Genomic DNA, 27,917 nt, shown 5'->3' on the forward strand with positions numbered 1-27,917 from the left:
AAATATTTGTTGAATACATTGAGAAGAGCTACTAAAAATGCAATTGAAAGGCCTGTATTTCATAGTGGTGCCATTTAGCATGAATTATCTTAAAACATTTAAACTCAGTATTCAGACTTTTGGTAAAATGTTATCTCAGAAATCAGATATAAGAAGAGCATTACAGCTAAATTTGACTCAAAAATCATAAAAATAGTATGAGAAATGTTTGGACAGGGGAAAGAGGTGATAGATGGTCCGTTCGGCTGAAAACACGTGTTAAAATGTAGGAATGAATGAAAAGACTCTGTAAGAAGTTTCCTCGATTTATTCTAGAAATCAAATTTCTTCATGTTTCCTGCTTTTGAAAATGCTTAGGTTGACATTCTTGAAGACACACATCTTGGATTTCAAAAGGAATATGGCAAAGAAACTCTCAAAACAAATGTATCCACACCAGATCTCTCTCTCTTTCTCTCTCTCTGTCCATCTGTTTACCTCTCTGTCATCTTTTTTTAACCCATACTAGAGCCAGATGTATTTCGCCCCCTTGAAGTGTTACATATGCTTAGGAGGCTTTAGGAGGAGGTTTGAAGGGCTATCTTTATATTTTTCAGATAGAAGAAATTGAACAGAAGACTCCCATTTCATAATTAAGTAGGCCTAATACTGATGTGTTAAAATATGGATTCATTAGGAAATAGACTAAGATATCCATTTCAGGTAAACCTCTTGAACTGGCCACAAATAGTTACACGTGTAATGTGTACTGTAAGAGTGCCATTTACTTTTCAGCTAAAGTCAGTATTTCAAGGGTGTTAGACACCAACCAAGATGGTTCACTCCTTAGAGAGGCTGTCTGAAGTTTGGCCCAATGCACGACATGGGGAAGTGGGGAGAATGAGAAGAGAGGGTCCCAACTGGCTGGCTTTGAGTCCTGGCTCCTCCATTCACAGGTTGGGTGGCCTTGAGCAACAGTCTCTGCTCTCTTCCTCAGCTTCCGTCTCCCCACATTACTTCCTCATAGGGTTGTCATGACGATCCAGTGAATTAATACTTGTCAGCCTCTGGGAACAGATAATTAGGACTTCACTGTTTCTTGTTTTTGTTGTTGTGTTTGATAGTATTATTCCAAAATTCTGTTACAAGATGTTCTCATTTATAAGAAGTGGTTGAGCATAAAAAAACTCACAATTATGGCATAGAAGGAGAACGCTGGTGAAAATATTTTAAATGTGGCATGATCTGTTGGGAAAAAATAATAAATAATAACTAACCTAATCGGATAGATGTACAATAGTCCTGAAAATAAAAGTATCATCGTACATTTACTCATGCCAAAAAAAAAAAAAAAAAAATCTAGATAGGGTACTAACTTTAGCATAAAGTTATTTATTTTATTAACAGGCTTCTTTATTAAAAGGCTTAATTTTAACATCACGACCACAACTTTCTCCTGATTCGTCCTTCCTTCTCTATCATCCTTGATTACCTTGTAAGCACCTTGCACTTTTTTTTTCCTAAATATGACTAGTTTTTCATCTGAATACCCTAGTGCTACAAATTCAAACTGTAATCAAAAATTGGTGCCAGGGTGCATTTAAGCAATTAGAATGCTGTCATTAAAGTCTGCTGTGTATGTAATCTTACAATGCACAAGAGTAAGTACAGAAGTAGAGAGCTTGGTTCTGAGGGTTTACTTAATGACAGTTATTCATCTGTTCTCCAGTTGTCTCTCCTCATATTTATCAGATGTGGGTGCCTCAGAACCTCCATACTCATTAGCAGAGCCTGACCTATTTAGGCTCCCTGCCTTTCTTGCATCGAGTAACAATTTGATGGTAGATCACCACACCTAATTTTCAGGGCAGTCTCATAAACATTCACTCCCTTGCTTTGAGACTGTGTTGGTGTAAGTGTTTATACAAAGGAATCAGGTACTGCAGAATGGTGGAGCCAGTCTGTCATACTTAAGATGTGACTGACTTGTTCTGCCTGGGCTTAAAAAGAATAAAGAAAGCGAGTTTCAGGATCTCAGAATGGTGGGGGGAGGGGAGGGGAATAAAAATGAGAATTGAGAGGACGAAGAATCTTACCTCTGATGATATTTTTTGCAGCATTAACTGGTAGAGCACTGTCATTGAAAGGTGTAGGGCTTTTTTTTTTTTTTTTTTTGAGTATAGATTAATTCATTTAAAATATTTGTGAGGGGCGCCTGGGTGGCACAGTCGGTTAAGCGTCCGACTTCAGCCAGGTCACGATCTTGCGGTCCGTGAGTTCGAGCCCCGCGTCAGGCTCTGGGCTGATGGCTCAGAGCCTGGAGCCTGTTTCCGATTCTGTGTCTCCCTCTCTCTCTGCCCCTCCCCCGTTCATGCTCTGTCTCTCTCTGTCCCAAAAATAAATAAACGTTGAAAAAAAAATTTAAAAAAAAAAAAATAATAAAATAAAATATTTGTGAATGCCCACTGTGGTAGGCACTGTACAGGTGCTGGGTGTACAACTAAGCAAACAGATCTCTGCCTCTGGAGAGTGTGTGGTTTTGTATGATTAATAGCCCTATTTCACAAATTGTGTATATCTAATATCCAGTTCCCATTCAATTTTCTCTCATCGTCTCGGTAATGTTCTTTACATCTTTTGGTTTTTTTTCCCATTCTGATCCAGGATCACACATTGCATTTAGTGATCATGAGTCTGTAGTCTCTGTAATTGGGAACATATGGCCAGTCTTTCTCTGGCTTTTCTCAAACTGGTACTTTTGAAGGGTATAGGCCAGTTGCCTGGTAGAATGTCTCTCCATTTGTGATATATGGATTCTTCTAATTTGCTGGTTGTAAACCTGTATCATGTTGGACGTGTCTCACAGCCATCTAGGAACATGGTGAAAATACAGAGACCCACACCCTGTCCTATTTCATCCTATCTCACTTCAGTGAGCCTGAGCCTCTTTATTCTTTGTTAGCTCTCCAGGCAATTCTGCTACCCACCAAAAGTTGAGAGCCACTACTGTAACATAATTTCCCTGTGGCAGGAATACCAAGTAGGTGACATGTGTTCTCAGTGTATCTCACTAGGAGGCTCGCAATGTCAGTATACTTTGTTTTTTGTTTTTGTTTTTGTTTTTTTAATTTTTTTTAACGTTTATTTATTTTTGAGACAGAGAGAGACAGAGCATGAATGGGGGAGGGTCAGAGAGAGGGAGACACAGAATCTGAAACAGGCTCCAGGCTCTGAGCTGTCAGCACAGAGCCTGACGCGGGGCTCGAACTCACGGACCGCGAGATCATGACCTGGGCCGAAGTCGGCCGCTTAACCGACTGAGCCACCCAGGCACCCCCAGTATACTTTGTTTTTGAGTAAGGTAGTATATGCCAGTTTTCTCTTCCCCTTTGTGATTTGTCTGGAGTTGACACTTGACCGCTGTTTAAGCATCCTATTTCCCAATAGTATTTGAACCAATGGACTTGGCCTCCAGTGGTGGTCTTGCCTAAGTCAGTTCATGCTGTGGTGATTGTAAATGGTGATTCTCCAATTCTTTCAATTCGTCTGCAAAGAATAATTTTTCTTCTCCTCTGTCTCCAGCTGTTAATAATACTATTATGGGTTCCTTTTTTATTCAATGTATTATCTATTCTGCCATTCATTTTGATGATCAGAATGTTCCTATTGCTATAACCTTGGCGTTAGCCATTTTTCCTTTCTGTGGAGAAATGGTATTTAGAAATCAAGATCTGGGCGGGGCACCTGGATGGCTCAGTTGGTTAAGCATCTGACTTCAGCCCAGGGCATGACCTCATGGTTCGTGAGTTCAAGCCCCACCTGGGGCTCTCTGCTGTCATCTCAGAGCCTGCTTCAGATCCTCTGTCCCCCGTCTCTCTGCTCCTCCCCTGCTCGCATGTGTTCTCTCTCTCTCAAAACTAAATAAACTTTAAAAAAAAAAAAAAAGAAATCAAGGCCAGGTTTCTATTTAAACTAGTCGGAGCTTCACCCCAAGGGAAAAAAATGTGCTGCCTGTATACCTAAAAATGAAATGTATTGCATGAACCATACCTGGGTGGATCCTTGAGAAAGTGCGGTCTGCCTAGTTTCCTTTCTTTCTCATTTCCGTATCTGTATATTCCTTTGATTATCCTCCCACAAATGAACACTGATTCACATGCTGCAAAACTTTCTCTCGTTGCTCCCATCTTCATTATGATCAGGTTTCTGAGAAGCGGTATGCCCAGATACTTTGATCATACTGCTTACATCTTTGAAACTGTGTTACACACCCACGAAAACACCTGTACTTGTTTGCTTTCTTTGTAATGCTTTTTTCCCTTCTCCAAAACATTTTTCAAATTATTTTTAAAATGTTTCATTTATTTATTTTGAGAGCGAGAGCATAAGCAGGGAAGGGGCAAAGAGGGGGAGACAGAATCCCAAGCAGGCTCCACACCCCTAGCATGGAGCCCGATGCAGGGCTCAAACCCATGAACTGTGAGATCATGGCCTGGGCTGAAATCAAGAGTCAGATGCTCAACCAAATGAGCCACCCAGGTGCCCCCTTCCAAAGCATTTTTATATCTTGTTTTTCTTTTTGTCCTCTAACTCCATGAAACATGTAAGACAGATTACTATTTTCCTTTTACATTTCTAGAAAGTGAAGTCAGAAGAGCAAAAGCCTTCTTAATATCTAACACCAAGTGTGTTTGGTGTTCTAAGTTTGCATATCTAGTCCCTGACACCTAGTACTTAGTTTACCTTTCCCATAGCTGGTAAAGCCTGGGCTATGTTCTCATGGTTCTGAAACTCATTCTGAGCTGAAAATTAAGTCAAATCAACTATATAGTGGATCAAGAAACACAAGAAACTTTACCTGTAAAGTAAATTTTTTTAATGTTTATTTAGTTTTGAGAGAGAGAGATAGAGACAGAGTGTGAGCAGGGGAGGGGCAGAGAGAGAGACACGGAATCCCGAGCAGGCTCCAGGCTCTGAGCTGTGACCACAGAGCCTGACATGGGGCTCGAACCCACAAACTGTGAGATCGTGACCTTAGCCAAAGTTGGATCCTTAACCCTTTGAGCCACCCAGGTGCCCTGAAGCATTCCCTTTTTTTTTTTTTTTTTTTATTTTTTTTATTTATTTTCGAGACAGAGACAGAGCACGAGCCGGGGAGGGGCAGAGAGAGGGAGGGACACAGAATCCGAAGCAGGCTCCAGGCTCTGAGCTGTCAGCACAGAGCCTGACGCGGGGCTTGAACTCACAGACTGTGACATCATGACCTGAGCTGAAGTCGGACGCTCAACCGACTGAGCCACCCAGGCGCCCCTCCCTTTTAAAGAAAGGAAAAGTTAAGGGGCGCCTGGGTGGCTCAGTCGGTTGAGCGGCCAACTTCAGCTCAGGTCATGATCTCATGGTCCGGTCCTTGAGTTGGAGCCCTGCATCCGGCTCTCTGCTGACAGCTCAGAGCCTGGAGCCTGTTTCCGATTCTGTGTCTCCCTCTCTCTCTGCCCCTCCCCCGTTCATGCTCTGTCTCTCTCTGTCTCACAAGTAAATAAACATTAAGAAAAAAGTTTTTTTTTTTAATGTATAAAAAAAAGGAAAGGTAAAGATATTCCCATCAACTTTTTACTTTACTACTCTTTTAGTTGATATTCTACAAATATTATGGAGCACCTGTTCTGTGCCAGGTAGTATTCTAGGTCCCGGAGATAAAGCTAGGACCAGATAGATAAAAACCCATGCCCTTAAGGATCTAAGATATGAGGCAGGGATAATAGTCGGTGGGAAGAAAAACCACCAAGAAAATAGATAAGGTGTGTAATGCATTAGAAACGTGCAAGTAGGATAACCAAATACAGTTGTTCAAGGTGCTCACTGCCCAACTCTGTGCCGGAAGTTGCCATGAGATCGTGGATCTAAGCAACTGAAGATGGAACTGCCACTAGGTAAGATGAGGAAGGCTTCTGGGAAGATCAGGAGTTCTGTTGGTTTCTCAGCTGTATATAGAAGTATAACATATGTACAGAAAAGTGCATGTAAGTGCAGCTCAACAGACTTTCAAAATTGAACACATCTGGGCGCCTGGGTGGCTCAGTCGGTTAAGCGTCTGACTTTGGCTCAGGTCACGATCTCACTGTCCGTGGGTTCGAGCCCCGCGTCGGGCTCTGGGCTGACGGCTCAGAGCCTGGAGCCTGTTTCCGCTTCTGTGTCTCCCTCTCTCTCTGCCCCTCCCCCGTTCATGCTCTGTCTCTCTCTGTCTCAAAAATAAATAAATGTTAAAAAATTAAAAAAAAAATTGAACACATCTGTGCAACTAGCATCAATATCAAGTAAACAGAATATCACCACCAACTGAGAAGGCCCTCACATGTCCTCTTCCAGTCATTAATGCCTCCACTCCCATGACTTTTAATAGCATTTATTTGTTTTGGCTGGCTTTATATTTTATATAACTGGAGTCATGCAAGGTGCCCTTTAATGTTTGGCCTAATTTGCTCAAATTAGGTTTGTGAGATTCATCCATATTGTAGTTTAACCTAGCTTCACCCTTGCTGGGGAATAGTAGTCCATAGTATGAATATACCATAGTTCATTTGCTCATTGAAGAGCATTTGAGTAGCCTGCAGTATTTAGTTATTACAAATAGCACTGCCATGAAGGTCCCAGTGCCTGTGGCTTAGTGGATTTATGTAAATATGTTAGATGTATACTGAGGAGTAGAATTCCTGACCCATAGTGTATATTTGTGTTAAGATTTGGTAGACCTTGGGGCTCCTGGGTGGCTCCGTCGGTTAAGCATCCAACTGTTGATTTCTGCTCAGGGCATGATCTCACGGTTCTTGAGTTCAAGCCCCGTAGACTCTATGCTGACAGTGCAAAGCCTGCTTGGGATTCTCTCTCTCTCTCTCTCTCTCTCTCTCTCTCTCTCTCTCTCTGTCTCTCTCTCTGCCCCTCCCTTCCTCACTTGCTCTCTCTCTTCCAATATAAATAAATAAGCATTAAAAAAAAAACGGAGGCACCTGTGTGGCTCAGTAAGTGTCCGACTTTGGCTCACGTCATTATCTCACGGTTCATGGGTTCATGCCCTGCGTGGGGCTCTGTGCTGACAGCTCAGAGCCTGGAGCCTGCTTCAGATTCTGTGTCTCCCTCTCTCTCTGCCCCTTCCCTGCTAATGCTCTGTCTCTCTCTCTCAAAAATGAGTAAACATTTTAAAAAATTAAAAAAAAAAAAAAGATTTGGTAGACCTTGCCAAAATGTTCGTCCCAGAACTAACTTATAATCTACCAACAGTGTATGAGAAGGTGTGTTAAACAGAATGTCTACTTCATGCAGTGAAATCAGAGGTACCAAGTACATTGCAAAGAAGTGTACCAAAATAGTAGTTGAAAACAATTTCACTGCGTGCCTACAAAATGAAAATAAATAAGCTAAAACTTGTTGGCATTATAGGCTTTGGTGAAGAAATTTAATGGTACTCAAATACGCTAAAAATAATAATCCTATGGAATGATAATCAGGTAAATAATATAATGAAGAAAATGGCCCATTTATAAAGGAAAATATAAAATCCTGAGTAGTGGGACAGCTGGATGGCTCAGCTGGGAGAGCATGCAACTCTCGGTCTCAGGTTTTGACTTCAAGCCCCACACTGGGGATGGAGCCTACTTAAAATAATAAATGAAAATAGAAATCTTTTTAAAGTAATTTTAAAGATACTGAGTATTAACCCTAACACTATATAACCATTTCAATAATGACATACATGTTTCCAAAGAGGAAGGAAAATTATATATTTTTTTAAATTCATAAATATTCATTTAAAAAAATGTCTCAAATAAGTGAAAGAGAATGTCAAAGATTATTATGGAAAATTAAAACCCTTAGATATTGAGATATGTAGTAATGGAACACCAATTAAATGTTACAGAACTACACAAAAATTGAACAGTGTCCCAGAACAAAGTAGATTCCTATCGATATAATAATATTTAACAATGTAATAAGCAACACGGTGCATAATGCAGAGAGAAAAACACTGAGAGAATCTTTTTGGCTAGGCTTTATGAAAATGCTTTGTATTTGTCCCTCATAAAATGATCTCAACAACCCAATACATTCAATATTATCATCCCCCATTTTGTAGATGAGGAACTGAGTTTCAGAGAAGTAACTTGCTCAGGACCCCAAAGATTCTTTCAGTGAGGGTGATAGCCCCCACTCCAGTCTGACTTCGTAGGCCTGGAGAATAGATCGAAGAATACAATTTGTACCCAGTAGCTGAAACAAAGGGTTAACACGGGTAGCTCAAATAAAACATGAGTTCTCAAATAGGTAAGTGAACAAAGGGTCATTTCGCACATGAGCAATAGCAAATAATATGCAATTGCAAGAGAGATATTCAAGTTGATTAGTAATCAAAAAAAATTGCAAGTTTCAATGTTGCAGTATTGTTTTCGACTTTCCAAATTACCAAAAATAATTTTATTTATTTGGTGTGGCTTGTAAAACTACGTACATTTCCCTAAGCTGGAAACATTAGTAAGAATGTTTACTATCTTGATCTGGGTGATGGGTGCATGAGTGTATACACGTGTCAAAATTCATCAAGCTGTGCACTAAGATTCGTGCATGTTACTATATGTACCTCAATAAAAAAGAAAAAAAGCACATTACAGTATGTATGGCAGGTGATGAAATCAGAGTTGCCTGTGAGGAAATAAAAGTAGAAATAATTAGATCCTGCCAAGGTTAAGGTTGGTATAAAACATTTAGCATGGGTAGTATAAAGCGTTTAACCCACAAATTCGAAACTCAACTTCTCTTAAGAACCACAGCAAAGAGGAAGTTATGACCACTTGCATAACTCACGGTGGTCTTTAAGGTAGAAACAGAGCAGCTGCCCAGCGGAGCACAGTCACTACTGCTCCTAAAAATCAGAAACTTCTCCCAGGGGTCCTGGTGAAGGACTGGTCTATGAGGTAATTAACAATGCCCTCAACAACACACCCAGAGTTATTAAAATACTGAGGTTCTGAGGGTTGCTTCTTCTATTGTTCCTCAACAGAAGCCAGTGGAGTAATGCCAAAACACAGTTACAAAAAAAGCAGTTTTACCTTGGGACAAAACTTATGGTTCCATTTTGTAAGTTTCTAATGGTTCTCGGTTAGTCCAGAGACCTCTGAGAGAATCTAGATCAGTGGTTCCCAGCTGGGGACCTTTGCCACCCAGGGGACATTTGGAAAATGTTTGGAGACATTTTTGGTTGTCACAGCTTGGGGGGCGGGGGTTGCTGCTGGAATCTAGCGGATAGAGGCCGGGGACACTGCCTGATACCCTATGATGCACAGGATAGCCCCCACAAAAAAAACAATTAACTGAAAATGTCAGTTACGCCAAGGTTGCCAAGCTCTGGTCTCAAGGAACAAAATGGAAAATATACCAGAAACATTACTACTATGTATCATTGAGACCAGCTTCCAGACACATTACTTCTCACAACTAGCTTGGACAAAAAAGGACAAAGTGTTTGGTTCATTTACAAGGGGAATATGGGGTGCAGATGTGGTAGTTATGGCCTGGTCTCCTAGGGGCACAGTAATCCCAAAAGACAGGAACTAGCCCCGGGGAGTATGCCTTTATGGTTCACCAAGAACTGCCTTGTAAGAGAGTAGGTAAGTGTTGAGTGTTGATGTGCACACTGCCCCCCGCAAACAGGCTAATAGTATGAAACCAGTGAGTCCAGAGCTCTAGAATTCTCTGATCTGTCAGGTTCCTCCTCCATGTAGATGTGTCTACAGAAGGAATTAAGAGGTTTCCAGGGAGCTATATCCGTTCACTCATTTGTGCACTTCTCACATCTATTCTTTGCACCCTGTTTGCTGGCTTAGTAGTAAATCAAAATGAGAGCATCTGAGCACCCAAGTCACTGTGTTTGCCAACTTTTGATTTTTAACCAGACTTTGAAGTCTGGCTTGGCTGAGCAGTGGATGCAGTTGACTACCCATGTCCGGAAGTCCCTTTCTCTCTATCTGTGGGCATTGCTTCCCTCTGGTTCACATCTTCCCAACTTTGTCTTGAGACGCAGCAAGACCCTTGGCCCTAATTTGGAAAATCCCTGGTTGTGGCTTTGGACCAGCTTCTGTCACTTGTCCACAGAAAGATGATTGTGTTTGCATGTAAGCCAGTGGGGAAAGAAGCGGTTCTGAAAAGATTGTGATATTGGGACATCCTGCCCAGAAACAGGGATGGGTACCAGGCAGTCAAGACAAATAGATAGGGGCGCCTGGGTGGCGCAGTCGGTTAAGCGTCCGACTTCAGCCAGGTCAAGATCTCACGGTCCGTGAGTTCGAGCCCCGCGTCGGGCTCTGGGCTGATGGCTCAGAGCCTGGAGGCTGTTTCCGATTCTGTGTCTCCCTCTCTCTCTGCCCCTCCCCCGTTCATGCCCTGTCTCTCTCTGTCCCAAAAATAAATAAAAACGTGGAAAAAAAAATTAAAAAAAAAAAAAAGACAAATAGATAGCCAGCACTCTGGGAAATTAGGTCAATTTTTTACAAACTTCTTATTTTAGAATCATTTCAAACTTACAGAAGAGCTGTAAGAATGGCACAAAAACACCATATGCCCATCAAACCAAATTCACCAGTTGTCAACATTTTGCTACGTTTGCTCTCTCTCCCCCTGCCCACGGATGTGTCCTTTTTTCTGAACCAGTTAAGAGTAAGTTACGCTCTTTATCCTTACATAATCCATTGTGTATTTCCTAAGAGCAAAGCCACCCTTTATAGAACCCTGTTACAATGATCACATTTAGAACATTTAACAATTGAATCTGGACTGTTGCCTAATGTACCCTCCAACTTTCCCAGGGGTGCCCTTTGTAACAACTTTTCCTCTTGACATGGGATGACACATTTCATTTGGTTTTTACGACTGCCTCGTCTCCTTTCCTTCGAAACAGTTCTTCAGCCTTTCTTTGGCATTGATCCTATTTACGTTTTTGAAGGCTATGGGCCAGATATTTTATAGGATGTCCCTCAATTTGAGTTTGTCTCATGCTTCCTCGTGATTAGATCTAGTGATGTATTTTCGGCTGCAGTACCACCCAGTGGTGTGCTAGCCAGCTAGTACCTGCTGTAAGAGCCGATTCTCACATCTCTTCCCAGCAGCGTGTCCCGTGATGCCATATCGGTAGCTTGGTAGCTACTTCAAGCTACTATTGGTAGCTTGAAATCGGCTGTGGTGGGGGTATTTGCACCGTGGAAATCCACAAATGCTACAACTGAGGGATCGTTTCCCCCCCCCCCACCCCATTTCTGGCTGTGAAACATTTACATTTACCAGTACAGACATGTATATAAGTGACGTTATGTCCTTCTCAATGCATATTATCAGGAGGCCGGTCTGTACGGTTATTGGTAATGTCTCATCACTTCATTAAGATTGTATCTGTCAGGTTTCTCCACTGAAAAGCTACCATTTTTCCCTCTTGTAATTAAATTTCCCCAATAGAGAGATGCTTCGTGATTATATAAATACCCTGTCCTGTTTCTCACCAAACTTTCACCCAATAGTTTTTGTTTATTGAAAACTGTTACCTGAACAATCAGCAGTATGATGACTGCAAGTGCTAATTTCCCATTCCTCTCATTTCTCATATATTTATTTCTTGGTGTTCTTCAAGTTGCCTTTTTTAATAGACTTAACCCTAAAATAGCTAGATAATTAGTAATATACTTGGAAATAAGCTGGCTTCCCCCAACAGTTTGTCAAATAGTTCCAGATCCTAAGTATTTGTGAGCAAGTGATTCATGCCCATTGTTGTGCAGAATAAGCTTCCATGAAGTATTACATCGATACAGATGAGTCTTCACAAGGAATTTTCCCATTCCTATTATGAGGCGTTTATGGTTAATGATAACTTACCACCCACCAGCAGTGGAGGTGGCATTTGGAGTATTTTTCAGTCTTACCTGATTATAGTTTTTGCCAAAAGCCTACCTTTAGAAGATTCCTGGTGAGAGCTTTACGTTGGAGTCAGAAAGGTAACTAGTGGCCACGATGGACTCGAAAGAGCCTGGAGTCACCATCTGCTGTGGGGTTGGGTAGGACACTTCATGTCCCTGATTCTCAGGGCCATCATGAGTCATATTTTCACTAAATGCTTTTTCAAGTTCTAAAACTTTCTTTTATTCTCTTCTCCTTGTGAATCAAAACGTATAGTTCTCATTTCATTAGCAAGATGTTTTGGTCAACTGAGCCAACAAGCCAAACACAAAATAAAATGTCCAACATAGATCCTGAACCTAGTGACCTAGAGACTGGATCCGTAAGCCAGCTAAATTAGCCATGAGGGTAGAACACCAAGACTTGATACTGTTTCGTATTACCCTTGTGCATTCAGCCACATCATCTGACTTACTTCTCTACTCCTCTCTGTTTATCCATGACAGTCATGGAAACCCACTGAAGGATCCCGTTACCTATCTCTTTGAGGAGATCCCTCTCCGATGTTAGCTTGCCCAGTACCTATAAGGTTACCTCTGTTACCATGGTTATAAGTAAAAGAAATCTTCCATCCCTGGGCAGACGGCAATTTCTAAAGAACATTTGCACTTTATGCATGAAATTCTGGAGTTCTCTAGAAGTCTTAATTAAATTTCACCATATGAAATTGCTGAGAACCAGGCAGATAGTATTAGTTTTGCTTGGTCTGTTGCTTGGTGAGCTCCATGCACAAGTTAAGTAACCTTGGCAATCAGTATTAGAACTCAAAATATGTTGCATTGTATTTCCAGAACAGTGGTTAAGAGGAAGGTGAGGTAGGGGCTGAGATATATAAAAGAATGTAAGGCTTAGGGTTGCCTGGGTGGCTCAGTCGGTTAAGTGTCTGTCTTCGGCTCAGGTCATAATCTCACGGTTGGTGGGTTCGTGCCCCGCGTCAGCTCTGTGCTGACAGCTCAGAGCCTGGAGCCTGCTTCGGATTCTGTGTCTCCCTGTCTCTCTGCCCCTCCCCCACTCGCACTCTGTGTCTCTCTCTCAAAAGTAAATAAACACTTTAAAAAATTTTTTTAAAGATAAAAGAATGTAAGGCTTGGCCAAACCATGCATTCTCCTCTCTCCCAGGAACGAGATTTTGGTAGGCCCCACCCCTGCACCCCTCCGTCACCCTCCTGCACCAGAATTGTGTTGGGGCAACTAGTATGGGTGAATAAAAGTCCACAGGTGAGTTGCATATGTGCCTCCCCACTCTTCTGGAGCTGCCTGAGCCTGGTACTTCTCATGCTTCAGCTTCTCATTTGATCATTTTTAATATTTAATGACCCTTCTAAGGTAGAGAATTCTTTGGCAGCATTCTTAAGAGTTTCTGTCTGAGGCCTTTTTATCTGCTGAACTTCCATTTCCGAAATTGAAAAGTTAGTGTCTAAAATATTGTTTGGATGACTCACCTAAGGTTCTGAAGAGGCAGAGGCGGTCATGGGGGGCCAGAGGAGTTGGTCATGGTTTTCAATAAATTTTATTTAGCTTTTGTTATTTTAATGTCCAAAATAATCCAATTTTTTTTCTCTTTTGTAAGATTTTAAGACAAACTGGACTGTAAATTCGGGCATGATTTCAAACTCAAAGATGGTTTTGAGCATTCCTCCCCCCTCCCCGTTACCCCCCTCCCTTTGCATGAGTTTTTTCTTTTTTTTTTTCTTTGAACATAAGGAATTTCAGCTTTCTAGAATTTAATCTCGATCAACACTCATCTCACCTGTTGGATTAGCTGCTTCATCATCTTTCACCAGGTTAGAAAACCACTGTCTCTCTGGCCTGAAAGACAGAGGGCAACTGATGCTTACAACCAGCCTGCCTTTTCTTTGATTTTGTAATCTGTTTCTAGAGATTATAAGCGAGCTGTGAATTCCCAGGCTCTGGACCTGTCAGCTTTTAAAGGAAAAACTTTGAAGCAAATCCATTTCCTCAGGTTTCAGAAGGGAAACTTAGATGTTACAGATGAAAATAATTTGTTTTCATTGTGTAATATAAGGGAAACACAGATAATTATCACAGCTGACATTGTAATGCCCTAGGTTTTTGGTTTCTTTATTTTATGGCTTTTAGAAGAATGATTATTATTGGTTTTTGGTTTTTTTCCTTTTTTTTTTTTTTTTGAGAACCCCAATCAAATCACTTGGAAACGTGAGAGAAAAGCGTAATCCTTTCCAAAATCCTCAGTGAGCTAACTGCTCTGTAAGCCTACCTAGTATGCGTTTACTTTAAAGCTACTTTTACTCACCATTAATGCTGTTGGTTTAACTGCAAAAACTCTGCAGCCCAAATTCAACGGGTAGAAGGGAGAAATAATGAGTTCGGGTTCATTTCTAGGCTCATGAGTTCTATGATCTCAAACAATATTCACTTTCAAGTACTAATTATGTAAGACTTAAGGTTCTATGGAATGGTTTTAGTGTGTGTGAATGCCCACAAACTAGCATATCACAATTTTTAAAAAAATAAAGATCCTTCTATACCACTCATCGACTCGTTGTTGCAATATATTACATGAGGCAATAATGGTGTTGATGTATATGGTCACATATTATTTATTAACCAAATAAATGAAGGCATATGTGAGTATTATTGACAGAGGCAATATTCCCTCCACACACACTTATGCATCTCTATCAGGCTAGTGAAAAAGCATTCCTGTTTTCCAAAGTCCAGAATTCCTATATTTTTGGAGGGGGGGAGATCTTAAAGGATGAAAAAATAAAATAATGGGTAAAATAATAAATTAGAGTCATCAAACTTCAATATAAAGGAACAGAATTTTAGTCTTCTCTAAGTATTTGCTGTAATCAATTCTTAAGGCTTTACATTTTATCTCTAAGTGTATGCGTGTTAATTCAACAATGTGTCATTGATGCAGTAGTGAATTTATATTTTTAGTAATAGTTGCATTGTGGGTATACCAAAATAACCATGTAGTGACACAGAGGGGGGAAAGAAAAGATCTCAGGAAAACACCAAGTGAAACTAAGAAAATCTTCAGAGCTTAACAATGAACTTGTAGGGATAAAAATTATTCGTTGGGAAGTTGTCTGAATTTTCAGCCTCAGAGTCATTTGTATTTCTTCCAGGATACTGCTGTCTGAAACAGACGCGCGCACACACACACACACACACACACACACACACACACACTTTGTGGCTTCCCCTGACCGCTGGATGCGTCCCTCCATGCCCCCCTCCCTTTGCCTTGCAATGGTATGATCTGCGTTTGATTGTAAACTGGAGGTGCCAAGCTGTGACAGCTTCCCCAACTCAACAGCCATTTGCTACAACCTAGGGCCGCCTTGTTCAGCGATGCTTTTCTTTTCCCCAACAGGGGCAAATCGAAGCGGACAGCGAAACCATCTTCAAGTTAGCCGCACTTGTGTTACAGGTAAGAATCAGCACACTGCCTCTTGCCCGCGCCTTTTTGTTTGCTGGTTTTTGTGAACCGCCTGCAACTCTGAAACTTTCGCATGGGCCAGTTGGCTGATAGATGTTTAAGCCAGCTGGTTGTTTGCCAATGAAAAACGTGAGCCACCGTTTTCTGTTTGAGCGTCACTTGCGCAGGCTATAGTGGGATGTCGCAAAGGAAAATGAAATTTAGACTGTTCTGAGGGAAAAGAATTAAGACTGTACTTCAGGAAAAGAGCTCTGGGTTACTTGGATTTGGGAAGCAGCAATTGTTAACAACAGCTGTAATTTTCATTTAAATTGAGTAACTTTCGCCTGCATTTTCTGGAGGCAGAGTGAAAGAGCCCCTTAATTCTTAAAGGCACTAGTAGCTGAGAAATCCAACGTGTTCCATGCTTGTTTAAAAAGAGAAAACAAATAGCATGGGTTGATTTACCTACACCCTGGTTTAAAAAGTCTGCGTCCAGACTAAAGTGTGCTGCTCGGATAAACAAGCATGTATCACGTGATCTTAGAAACCTAAAAGAAGACCTAGTCATCTGTGCTTTTTCAGATATATCTGTCTCTTCTGTTAAGAATAAGAAATATTTCATGGATACTAATGTTTTCTCACCAGTGCCACATTCTCCGTGGCCACAGAGAAAGCTTCCTCGTGTACATTCCGCCAAACAAAATTCAGGCACTCAAAGTGGGAAACGGGACCCAGAGTGAAATTCATTCGCTTAATCCACATACATACATATTGATCGTCTATCATTGTGTTTTATTTCAGGAAGCCAAAGGGGATTATACCAGGTAATGTTTCCTTTTCTGATATTACTATGCAAAATAACCCTAGCTGAACCGTAGCTGAATGCTGTTGCTTTAAATAACAATGGATGCAAACTCAAAAGAAAGTCGATCTCAGAGCGGGAGACTGAGATCTCTTCCCTCTTCAAATAGGGACCTATTCTTTCTGTGAATGAATCCAGCAATGAAGCTTTCTTACCATTTTTCAAGCCAGAGTGACAGTGAATTGTAAACAGAAGCCCTCCAAAGTTCTAGTTTCTGTTATCTGTTAGCAAGATGAAGAAATCCGCAAAAAGCTTTGGTAGGCTGTGCTTTTTTAAACTTATAATAATCCTGTGTTGGACAAAAAAAAAAAAAAATCCTGTGTTGGAAGAGTTATAACACATGCACAAAAAGATAAACTCTATCAGCTGCTTAGTTAAGGGATTAATAGGGGCTTTCTTTTTGCAGCTGCCCTGAAGGGGCCTCACCCTTCATACACTTGACCTAACAGTTGTATTGTCGCCACCGGGACACTTACTGGTTCTAACTGCCTAGCTGGCCACCTCATCAGAGTATTTGTCTTTGAATTCATGCTCTACCTGCTCCTTTCTGTCCTTTTCACACAGTAGCTGTAGTTGGAGAAGCAGAAACGGTTAAAGGCGAAAGCAGGGCCTCCAATTAGGAACAGACCACAGGCCAATGACCCATCGAAAGCCTCACCTCTTCCACGTTAATGTTCCACTCCTGGTAAACTTTACCCGTAGATTATTTACAGATCACCTAGTACTCGTTCCCAGCCAAGGTTTTGAATAGTATGCTCCTTAAGGGACTGCTTACCGAACAATGCCTTCCAAGCTTGAAAACCTCCAGTCACGGAGTACTCCTTCACCTCAGAACCTCCAAGTCTGCCTGTTCAGTCTGGGAAAATGACTGAGGAGTCCACTTAACAGGCCATGAGCCGTTCACCACATTCGTTAACTTTGTTTTGCACCGTGTTACTTTTTTCTTTTTTTAATTTGTGTTCAAGTTAGGAAAAACGCTTTGAAAAAAAACAGGAAGACCTATAAATGCCAATTTTGTTTTTAATTAAAAGGAAATGTTGGGATACGAGGAGGATAAATTAGTTTCTAGATCCTTGACACGACGCTGCTGGGTTCTCCGCGCTTGGCTTTCTTGGAGAAGCCCTATTCCCTAGGAGGATCAGACATGTGAGGAATGTCAGTCATCATGTTAGGGGGTGAGTCTGAAGTTGATTGATAAATGAAGGCTTTAGGGCCAGAAGCTCACTCTGCAGTCTGTGAACTGCTAACCCTTCCTTCTCCATTTTCTGCCTGCCAGGCATGTGATGGACACTCTCTGAGCCTCATTTCCTCATCAGGAAGATGCTACCTGCCCCCTAGATTAGCAGCTGTAGATTGGGAGATCAAATGTATGTAAACATTGCCCGGGGCAGTTTCGGGCATGGAGTAAGCTCTCTGTACACTTTGGCTATTATTATCAATTATTCTAGTGTCATTATTGCCTTCCTCATTATCATCATCCTGTCCTGTCTCTTGGCCACCTGGGAAGAGACTTTTGGGACCAAGGTGGTTTTGAACAAGCTGAATCGCATATTAAGGGGAAGAACAGAAGAGACAGGCTGATGTCACAAACTTCCTTAGGGAAGATCTCTTGCCTAGGACTGAAAGTCCTTTGGTAGTAAGTCCAGACCTTGTAGCCCTAAGACTTCAAGGTTGGTGAGTTAGTTGCTCCAAGCCCGAACCAATCCTCCTTTTTAACTTTGCTCTGTGCCTGCTGGTTTCCTGAGTGATTACTAGGCTGATGAACTGGAGGACACTGTTCTGAACTTGTCTGACCCACACTGAGGAGTAGAAGGAATGGGAGACCGGCCACCAAGGAACTGGCAACATGACCCTAAGTGAGCCGCTTGTGCTTTCGGGGCCTCAGCTTCCTCATCTGTAAATTGGGATTAATGAAAGTAGTGACTTGGCAGGATGGTTTTTGAGGAGATGAATGGTGTGGAACAACTTTGGAAGTACAGATTGTTTTGCAAGCAAGCATTAGTGATTGCTGACCAGGGTAAAGGAAAGAATAAGGTACTGTGAACTGTTGACATTGGGTTTATAATGAGGCAGAATTGTGATTCCTTGCTACCATCCACCCCCTCCCTGTGATGTGATTGTTCCTCCTCTGAGTGGAGAGACTATATTTTTCCTCCAAAGTTTTGTTATAAAACTAATTTAAGACAATCAGGCAAAATTAAGTACCTCAAGGCAATGTTACAGATTGGTTAAAGCAAAGACATAGAATCAGACAGACTTACTCAGATGCCAACGTCTGCTACTTACTCCCTGTGTAATGTTGAGCAGGTTATTTAAAGTGCCCAGGCCTCAACTTCCTCCTCTGCAAAATGGAACTTATATTCATAGTATACACCCTGTAGCATTGCTATGAGAATGAAATGAATTAATATTTGCAAAGTGCTTCGAATAGTTCCTTCCGTCCCCCCTGTTGCTTCAAATATGAATTGTTTGGTATAGAAATGATGCTGTGGTGAACATCTTGGTATAGTTGGGAGGTGGTTATCTGTGATTATTTTCTTATAGGATATTTCTCAGGTCAAAACAGGCAGAGGGATGTTCCTTAAAAAGGCAGAGTACAACGTGCTAAAATGGAGTTTGCACATTCTTGATCGCTAAATTAAAATTATATCAAAGTTTATAGCTTTATCCAGTAACATCGACTGAATGCCTAACACGCGTCAGCCCCAGTCTAGGCACTGAGGACACGATGACACATAGGTGCGGGCATCTCATTCCAGGGAACTTGGCCTTCTGTCAAGGGCTACCTCAAGGGCCATTCTGAATTCCACGTTTCTGTTGGTTTACATGTGGGTGGCTGTAGCTCTTGGCTTTTAGAACTAAACTGAGTTTACTCACTGAGGTTTGAACCTCCAAAAATGTCACCGAGTAAGTTCCAAGACCAGAGCGATGTGGCTTTCTCAATTAAAAAAGTGATTGAACACCTACTTCTTTTTTTAACTTCATTTATGTATTTTGAGACAGAGAGACAGAGAGAGAGGGAGAGGGAGGGGGGGAGGGAGAGGGAGAGAGAGAGAGAGAGAGAGAGAGAGAGAGAGAGAGAGAGAGAAAGAATCCCAAGCAGGCTCCACACTGTCAGCACAGAGCCCCACATGGGCCTGGATCCTGTGAACCGTGAGATCATGACCTGAGAGAAATCGAGAGTCAGACACTTAGCCAACTGAGCCACCCAGGTGCCCGGAAACTCCTACTTAATGCTGCTCTGGCCCACCCACTCCTTGTGAATTATCTCTGGCTGTCTCAAATTCAGCATTTCCAAAGCTGAAGCCACCAGGATCCCAGCCCCCAGAGCAGCGCCTCTTCCCTGGCTCCCTTTGTATGACATCACCTTTCTCTCTTGAATCATCGCTGAGGATTTCCCCTTCTCCCTCCCGCCTATTTCCTCCGTCTGTCAGTCAGCTCCTTTCTCTTCCTCTATCAGAGTGCTTGCTTTCTCAGCCCACGTTCCCCTCCACTCAACCCGACTGGAGAGCTCTGTGTGTATAGTTTGAGTGCTTTCGATGACATTATTTTCAAAGTCCACGCGTGATTTTATTCAGTCCCCACCACAAATGTTATTGCCATTTAACAAATTAATGGATGGAAAATCAGGCCCAAGGGAACAATGTCCCAGAGCCAGTGATCTCCTGGGTCTTTTCTGATTCCATCACCCACAACCACCCACAACAGACCCCAGTCATCTTCCCCAGACATTAATGGGATCATCATTTTCACCTTCTAAGAATCTCTCGGGTTCCCATTGCAGAGACCCTCCAACACCCTAACCTGGCCTCGAGGCTCTACTTAGTCTATATGATGTACTTAAATTTCCTATACTCCGCTGTTCATATCTGTTCATGCCTCTCTTCTCCTTCCTCCACATGTCACCCCTGCGTGGCTTTGCTCAAACTCTTCTTCTGGAATGCCTTTTTTTTTTTTTTTTTCAACGTTTATTTATTTTTGGGATAGAGAGAGACAGAGCATGAACGGGGGAGGGGCAGAGAGAGAGGGAGACACAGAATGGGAAACAGGCTCCAGGCTCCGAGCCATCAGCCCAGAGCCTGACGCGGGGCTCGAACTCACGGACCGCGAGATCGTGACCTGGCTGAAGTCGGACGCTTAACCGACTGCGCCACCCAGGCGCCCCTGGAATGCCTTTAAAAAACAACAATCCTCCCCTTCTTATTTAGCTTCCTGCCATGCTTCCTTAAGAGTATTTTAAGTGAACATTATCATAACCAGTAGGAAACCTTGCTCCCTGAAAGTTAATTAAAATAGTAGAGGGGAGGGTGGACTTTCATTCTCTTTAAATAGGTGACAGTCTGAATTCCCAAGTCAGCCTTTAAGCTGCAAAGATAACAAGCTGCTTGGGTAACAGAACACAGACAAACGCAGAGAATTCCTGAAAGCTGACAAGGCTCAAGGCTTTATCACTGAGCCAGCCACAAATGAGTTTATAAAAGCAAAGCCTTTTTTTTCCCCCTTTTTTCTTAAGATCCTGAAAGGTGGAAGTTACCGAATAACCATGTGATTAGGGCACTTCTGCTTGTAAGAAAAAGTGAGTGACTACAATTTGCAATTCAGTGCTGGGTCAGAATGAGAGTACATTGTCACCCAGCTTCAAATGGGAAGGAATAATTCACAACTTACAGCTGTGCTCCAAAAAAAAAAAAAAAAAAAAAAAAATGCAGCTATTTCCCATGGGAAAGGAACTTTTGTGGAGTCCCTAAGAGTAGTTAATGAGGGAGGGGAGAAAAAAAATCAAAGACTTTAAAGTACTTTCCGGCCTCGGTCCTATATCTCTAGAGCACTTAAAAGCTCTAAAATATTCTTCCATTTCCAGAACCTGTAACATCAGTTACAATAATAAAAATAGCAGCTCCCGTGGGCTTGGTGCTGTGCCCAGTGCTTACATCAATGGGGAGGCAGTAGTGAAAACAGGAGCTCTGGAATTTAACTGCTTGGGTTCAAATCCAGGCCCAGACCCTTGCTGTAGAACTGTGGCTAGCTAACCTCTCTGGAACCCGGTTTCTGAGTTCGGGGTCTCCGTAAATGTTACATGGCATTGTTATTGTTCCTAATATACATCACATCAACCCTGTGATGATAGGCAGCTGTTAGTATCCCCATTTTACAGATGGGAAAGCTGAGACTTGGAGCAAGCAAGTGGCTTACTGTCTAGGTCACATAGCTAGAGAGTGACAGAATTAGGACTCCAGGGCTCCTGCTCTTTACCGCCGTCAGGAGTCTCCCGTTTTGGATTCCAACACAAACTGTAAGAATCATTACCTTTCTTGCTGGCAGAATGAAGAAGACTGACTGGACAGAAATTGAACATTTCTGTCTTGTTTTGGGCAAGGGCTGTCATGAATCAGCAAAAGGCTTTTGTGAAGAAAAACTGTCAAGAAGCAGCTTTTCTCTCTCCCTGTGAAATGACTGTCTTTTCAAGTTTGACCTAAAGATATAGACAAGTCCTTCTGAATATCAGTTCAGTGCTTTAATGCTTCATTTTTAATGATTTGTAAATACATCTAAGTGTTTGGTGGTTTTACATGTTTTATAAACATTAATTCATTAATCATCTTCACCCTATGAACTTGGTATAATATTATCCCCATACTACAAGTGAGATTAAGAAATTCTGTGCAGCATTATATTTATATTACCATATTATGGTTTCATGTTTCCCAATGACTTGGCCAGAGGTTAAGAGTTATGATGAATAAACAAACAAGGTAACAACACGTAGGGAATCATGGACAAATGATTGGGAAATACTTAGTCAAGAGTTAAACAAAATTCAAGTTCTTTTCGGTAAGTTTCCAATCTGCTCATGTGTATAGCGAATCTCCTAGAAGAAAACATGTAAACAGTGTTTCCTACTCTTGTTTGTCCCTGATGTATGAGCCTCTTGTTCAGTGTTCTCTGGACCTTACCTTGTTAAGTGTGGGTTCATTTATTTGCTGAAAACTCAGTATTAAAATGCCTTTAAAAGATAAGCAATTTGGGGAAGTCTGTTCTTCGTACTTCCTACCAGATTCATTACTACCCTAGATTTTAATTCCATTAACTCTTAGGCAGGATAAACATTCAGCAAGTTCTGAACTTGCTTTTTCCGAAGAGCTCTGAATTTGGAAAAAATCAGCCCTCCCACACAATGGGCACTTTTTCATCTCTTCTAAGCACAGGATGTTAGAGCTGCCCAATACCAGGCATTTGAACGCTCATCTTATAGCTGATGAACTAAGGAGTGACGTATCCATGACAATTCAGGTAGACAAGACCAGACCTGCAGTCTGTGTACCCCAACTGTGTCAGATTTACCGTTTTTACTTCCATCTATGTAAGCAGACCTATGTGCATCCCTGCTGTCCCTGCTGGAAGGCAGTGAGGGACGGCAGGCAGTGGACTCTACCCTGGTAAGTGGTGTTATCAGCGCAGTAGCCCCGAGTCTAATATTAGTCACTCGAGGAGACAGTTTAAGAGTGAGAAGGCAGGAAGTGAGCTCTCGATCATCGGGCCCTTGGATGCCTTGCCTTTTTCTCATCGTTCCACTCCATTCATTTGTGTAGATTAAATACCTAACGTATATGAGGAGCCGGACCAACCAAGGGCTGTGATGGAAGCGGACTGTATTTCCTGTCTCCTTTGTAGGAGACGCTGGAGAAAGGCATGCACTCTGGAGTCAGAGAGGCTGGTGTGAGTTTGAGGCAAGCCCTTCCAATCTGCAGGTGGCATGACCTCCTGAATCTAAGGTCCTTTTTCTTTAAGAGGTTTGTTTTGTGGAGTAAATGAGATAATGTACCTTTCAGGGTGCCTGGTACAGAATGGAGATGTTGTAGTACTTGGGAGCTGGCTTCCACTTTCCCCTGAGTCCCATCAATTATAGTGAGATGTGGGTGGTTTTTGTGGCCTTTTTTTTTTTTTTAAACCATCTTAGCAGTTATTAAGTGCACAGTTTAGTGGTGCACATTGTTGTGCAACCATCCCCACCATCTGCCTCCAGAATTTTTCTTCCTGCAAAACTAAAACTCTGTACCCATTAAATAGTAACACCCGTGCCCCCCTCCACCAGCCCCGGGAACCCACCATTCCACTTTGTGTCTCTGTGAATTTGCCTTTTCTGGGCACCTCATGCAGTATTTGTCTTTTAGTGACTGGCTTATTTTACTTATCATCATGTCCTTACGGATCTCATCTATGTTGTACCGTGAGCCCGAATTTCTTCTATTTTAAGGCTGAATAATATTCCATTGGGTGTATAGACCACATTTTGTTTATCTGCTCATCCATGGATGGACACTTAGTTTACTTCCAATTTTTTATTCTTATGAATAATTCTGGATGGACACACGTACACAAATATCTTTTTGAGACCCCAATTCCAATTATTCTGGGAAGAGAGATGCATTTTTTTAAGAAGAGTCCCTGGCTTCTAGGTACTTGATTATATTCCACCATTCATTGGAGTAGGATGGGATGAGTTAAGAATAGGAATTTAGGACAGAGCTCAGATTCTTATTGTAAATCATCAGGTCTTACTTAGCAAAATTAATGCTTAAGGAGTCTAGCATTTATATTAAAACTATTGTTGTAGATGAACGTCTATTGACATGGAAAGATCATTACAATATACAAAGTGGAAAATAAAACAGAAGTATATATATCATCCCTTTAAAAAAAAAAAAAAAAGTGTGCCAGGATATTCAAACACGCAATACATGCTTGAAAACCGGTGTGTAAGTTACAGTATAGTGCAGTATCCTCTGAATTTTTTTTTGTTCATACAGCACATTCATTCCCAATGTAAGTATATGTTTTATTTATTTATCTATTTGTAACAGTTACCTGCATGTGGAACCATACCAACATCCTATTCAGAATAAAATATTTACAAAAGAAAAATGTGTGGAAAGGCATGAGCCAGCTTAACGCGTTCCAAGAAATAGATACAAATAAATACCATTAGAAGTCCTACTATTTTCTTTTTGTACAGCCACATACCTCTCCACCATAGAGACTACAAGAGAGTGTATTCTTTTATTATTATTATTATTAAAAACATTTTTTAAGTTTATTTATTTATTTTGAGAGGGAAGGATAGGTGGGGGAGGGGCGAGAGAAAGAGAGGGAGGGGGAGAGAGAGAGGATCCCAAGCAGGCTCCACAATGTCAACACAGAGCCCAATGGCAGGGCTCAAACCTACAAGCCACGAGATCATGACCTGAGGTAAAGCCAAGAGTCAGATGTTTAACTGGCTGAGCCACCCAGGCGCCCTGAGAGTGGATTCTGAAGTTAGGCAGAGCTGAGTTCTAGATTCTACCTCTCACTGGTGGACAGTCTTGACTAAGGTACTGAACATCTCTAAAACTCAGTTTCCTTATCTGTAAAGGGATAATTACGGTTCTTTAAAAAAAAAAATTATTAAGGTATGATTGACATGTAACATTAGTTTCAGGTGCAGCAATCTACATGATGATTAGACATTGTATATAGTGTGCAGGGATCACCACCATAAATCTCCTTAACACCCATCGCCAGATGTAGTTGTGACCTTTTTTTTTTCCTCTGGTGATGAGGACATTTAAGATCTCTCTTAGCAACGTTCAAATATGCAGTACAGTACGACCGTGTTTTTTTGCACGCTGCCTGGATAAAGGTAGGGGCAGAAAAAAATTAAGCTATTGTTATGTTTGTCATGACTTAACAATTGTCTCAGGACGGTGGAAGGAAAAATGTTGCTAATTTTCCTTCTTTGCATGTCAGTGTGTTTTTGTCGATCAGCCTCCAACACTTTTGGAGCCTCAACGGCTTTTGTCAGAGTTGTTTTAGACGCCATTTTGTATTTTAAAAACCTCGAAGTTCCACACAGTCACGTCCACCTCTCGGGCACGGCGTCCTCTTTCAGAATGAATGTAAGATCTGTGGCACGCTACCCACTTTGCCTAATGCAAACTTCCCAAACCAAGGCTTCAGCTTCTCCCTGCCACCCAGAGCCGGGAGCCCATGACTCTCCCCAGCGTGTGGGAGGCCCTGTCCAAAACCCGCTGGCGCCCAGAGGCTCTGTCAACAAACTCATTCAGTTTGGGCACAGGCACCCGAGGCTGGGCAGACGGAAAGGAAGCAGTTAAGACAATGGAAACCTACCGGGGGAGAAAAAGCTGTTGGCAGGGTCGACTTCATGGGTGTGTGACCTGTGCAGTCACATGGGGCCCCCGGCTCAGCGGGGCCCCAAGCTTGGTTGATGCTCTTCTGTCCCCATTTTGAAATTGGTAATGATTTTTTTAACAAGGGGCTCCACGTTTTCATGTGTCACGGGGCCTTGCAGACTGTGTGGCTGGTGCCCGTGGTGAGGCCTGGATGTTGAATAGATTATTGAAAGAAGGTGCCTCTTCTGGTGTCTAAACAGGTCCTCCAATGAGAGAGGTGGAACCACACAGAATTCTACAAATCAGCTTTTTTTTTTTTTTTTTTTTTTTGGAGGAGCAAAAAAAAATTTTACAAATATTTTTTTTTTTTTTTTTTTTTTTTTGCGTACGTGTGGAAGGTCTTAGCCCTTTCTTTTCTTTTTTTAATGTTTTTTAATGTTTATTGTTTGAGAGAGAGACAGAGACAGATGGCGAGTGGGGGGAGGAGCAGAGAGAGAGGGAGACACAGAATCCAAAGCCGGATCCAGGCTGTGAGCTGTCAGCACAGAGCACAGAGCGGGGCTTGACTTCACCAACCACGAGATCTTGACCTGAGCCGAAGTGGGACGCTTAACTGACTGAGCCACCCAGGCGCCCCTTGCCTTGCCCATTCTGATTCCATTTTGCATGATCTCCCAGGTCTGAGGCACGAAGTGTAACATAACCTCTACCTCATGGGCCTCCTGTGAAAATGAACAGACGTAATGCACGAAAAGGGGTTTAGAGCAGTGCTTCGTGCCTGGAGTACTCATTTCTAAAAGCTTCCTAAATACTCATGCCCTTAATCCTTGTATCAATTCCAAGAGCTGGCTATGATTATTATCCTCATTTTACAGCTGAGGCCCAGAGAAGTTGAGTTAACTTGCCCAGGTCACGCAGCTGGTAAGATGTGGAGCTGAGATTAGAACTGAGGCCATGGATGGCAGAGCTCATGCCCTCACTTCACCGTCATGCACATTGCTTTTACCATCATCTACTAGGTCCCAGGCACTCTTACGTTCTTTGTATCATTTTGTCCTCAGATGGTAGCTACTGAGATGCTCATTCTGCAGATTTGCAGGCTGAGGCTGGCAACCAAGGTCCCGTATCTTGCACACCTGGAATTTGGATCTGAAACCTCATTCTCTGAACTTCCACTCTGCCTCTCCTCTGGATAACTCCTCAAAAGTGAATCGAAAGGATGTTTGATGAGATGTTTGATGTTTGATGAGATGCATTTAGGCCGAGGGGCAACTCCTAGAGCCAGAGGCGAGACGACTTTGCATGGCCTGTTTCTGGCAGCAATGTCCCGTCCTCTACGCTGGCGTAGGCCCTGGGGTCTTGCTGGGTCCCCTTCCCAGTTCCATCCTGAGGAGCTAGGTGTGCTCCTGGAAGTCTCACCTCTTTATTTCTCAGTTTTTCCATCTGTAAATGGGGGTGGTAATCCTATTTGTGGAAGAGGACTCTTGAGTGGATTATGGTTATATGCTGAGTTGAGTGCCTAGCGTGTTTTCAGTATATTTCAGACTGTAAAAGCCATTTTGCTGTAGCTTTTAGAAAAGAAAGGTATTGCCATTGTTTGAATAGAAGCAAATATTTTTGTCTGTTTTGACAGTTCTTAGCAGTTCACAGAACTCATTCTCAGACTATTATCTCGTTTGGACTTTTAAAAAAGTTTTTCTAAATGCCTGTACAGTCTTGTTCGGACTTTAAAATGACCCTGTGAGGGGCACCTGGGTGGCTCAGTCCGTTAAGCGTCCGACTTTGGCTCAGGTCATGATCTCATGGTTCGTGAGTTCAAGCCCTGCATACAGCTCAGTGTCTGGAGCCTGCTTCAGATTCTGTGTCTCCCTCTCGCTCTGCACCTCCCCCCACCCCACCACACATTCTATCTCCCTCCCTCTCTCTCAAAAAATAAATAAGCATTAAAATTTTTTTCTTAAATGACCCTGTGAGGAAAGGGCTTTCATGTCTGTTTTACAGAAAACTAAGCCCTGATTCACCAGCTACGGGCAGAATCAGGCTAGGAATCCAGGCATTTGTATTTCACAGCTTCAGTATTTTGCATTTCAGAACAGTTTGCTTTGGACAGTTTTAAGACTTGATGCAAGTAAACGAAAATAAAAGACCCGAAGTTCCACCTTCATATAACTTAGACGGCTGCTAACACCACAGTGAGGATCAACCCCGTGCCAGGAGGGATCCGGGCCTTTGCACCGTGTCTGCTACTTGGTACTAATATGAAACTCAGTCTTGCCTGGGCCTTTCAGATAGCAGCTAAGACATCTGTGTATTTGGGGTTCAGTAGGAATAGAAGTAGCATGACAGGTGCTTCTCTCCCTGAAGGGCAAGCCATTCAGAGTCGGCCTGAACTAAGGGATGGCATTTTGAGGAATGACTTCTACATCCCCTCACTGATACACATTTCAGTGCCTTTGCATTTGGCTCAAGAAACACTGAGTAAGAACACAACACATACTCAGTCTTA

General features: G+C 42.1%; 1 protein-coding gene across 7 annotated transcripts in view; it reads left to right on the top strand.

The window, feature by feature from the left end:
* FRMD4B (FERM domain containing 4B) overlaps window positions 1–27,917 on the top strand; it is a 226,371-nt gene that overhangs the window by 138,445 nt on the left and 60,009 nt on the right. For 6 of the 7 annotated variants that reach the window (XM_040454472.1, XM_040454471.1, XM_040454467.1 and 3 more), the window contains 2 exons: window positions 15,335–15,391; window positions 16,184–16,206. The exons of the other annotated variant lie outside the window; for it this stretch is intronic. In XM_040454472.1, the coding sequence (XP_040310406.1) occupies window positions 15,335–15,391; window positions 16,184–16,206 (80 nt within the window). The remainder of the gene's footprint in view (window positions 1–15,334; window positions 15,392–16,183; window positions 16,207–27,917) is intronic. 7 annotated transcript variants of the gene reach the window in all.

The sequence above is a fragment of the Herpailurus yagouaroundi genome, unplaced genomic scaffold (genome assembly GCF_014898765.1).
Source record: "Herpailurus yagouaroundi ecotype Mexico unplaced genomic scaffold, PumYag 213, whole genome shotgun sequence".
Lineage (NCBI taxonomy): Eukaryota > Metazoa > Chordata > Mammalia > Carnivora > Felidae > Herpailurus > Herpailurus yagouaroundi.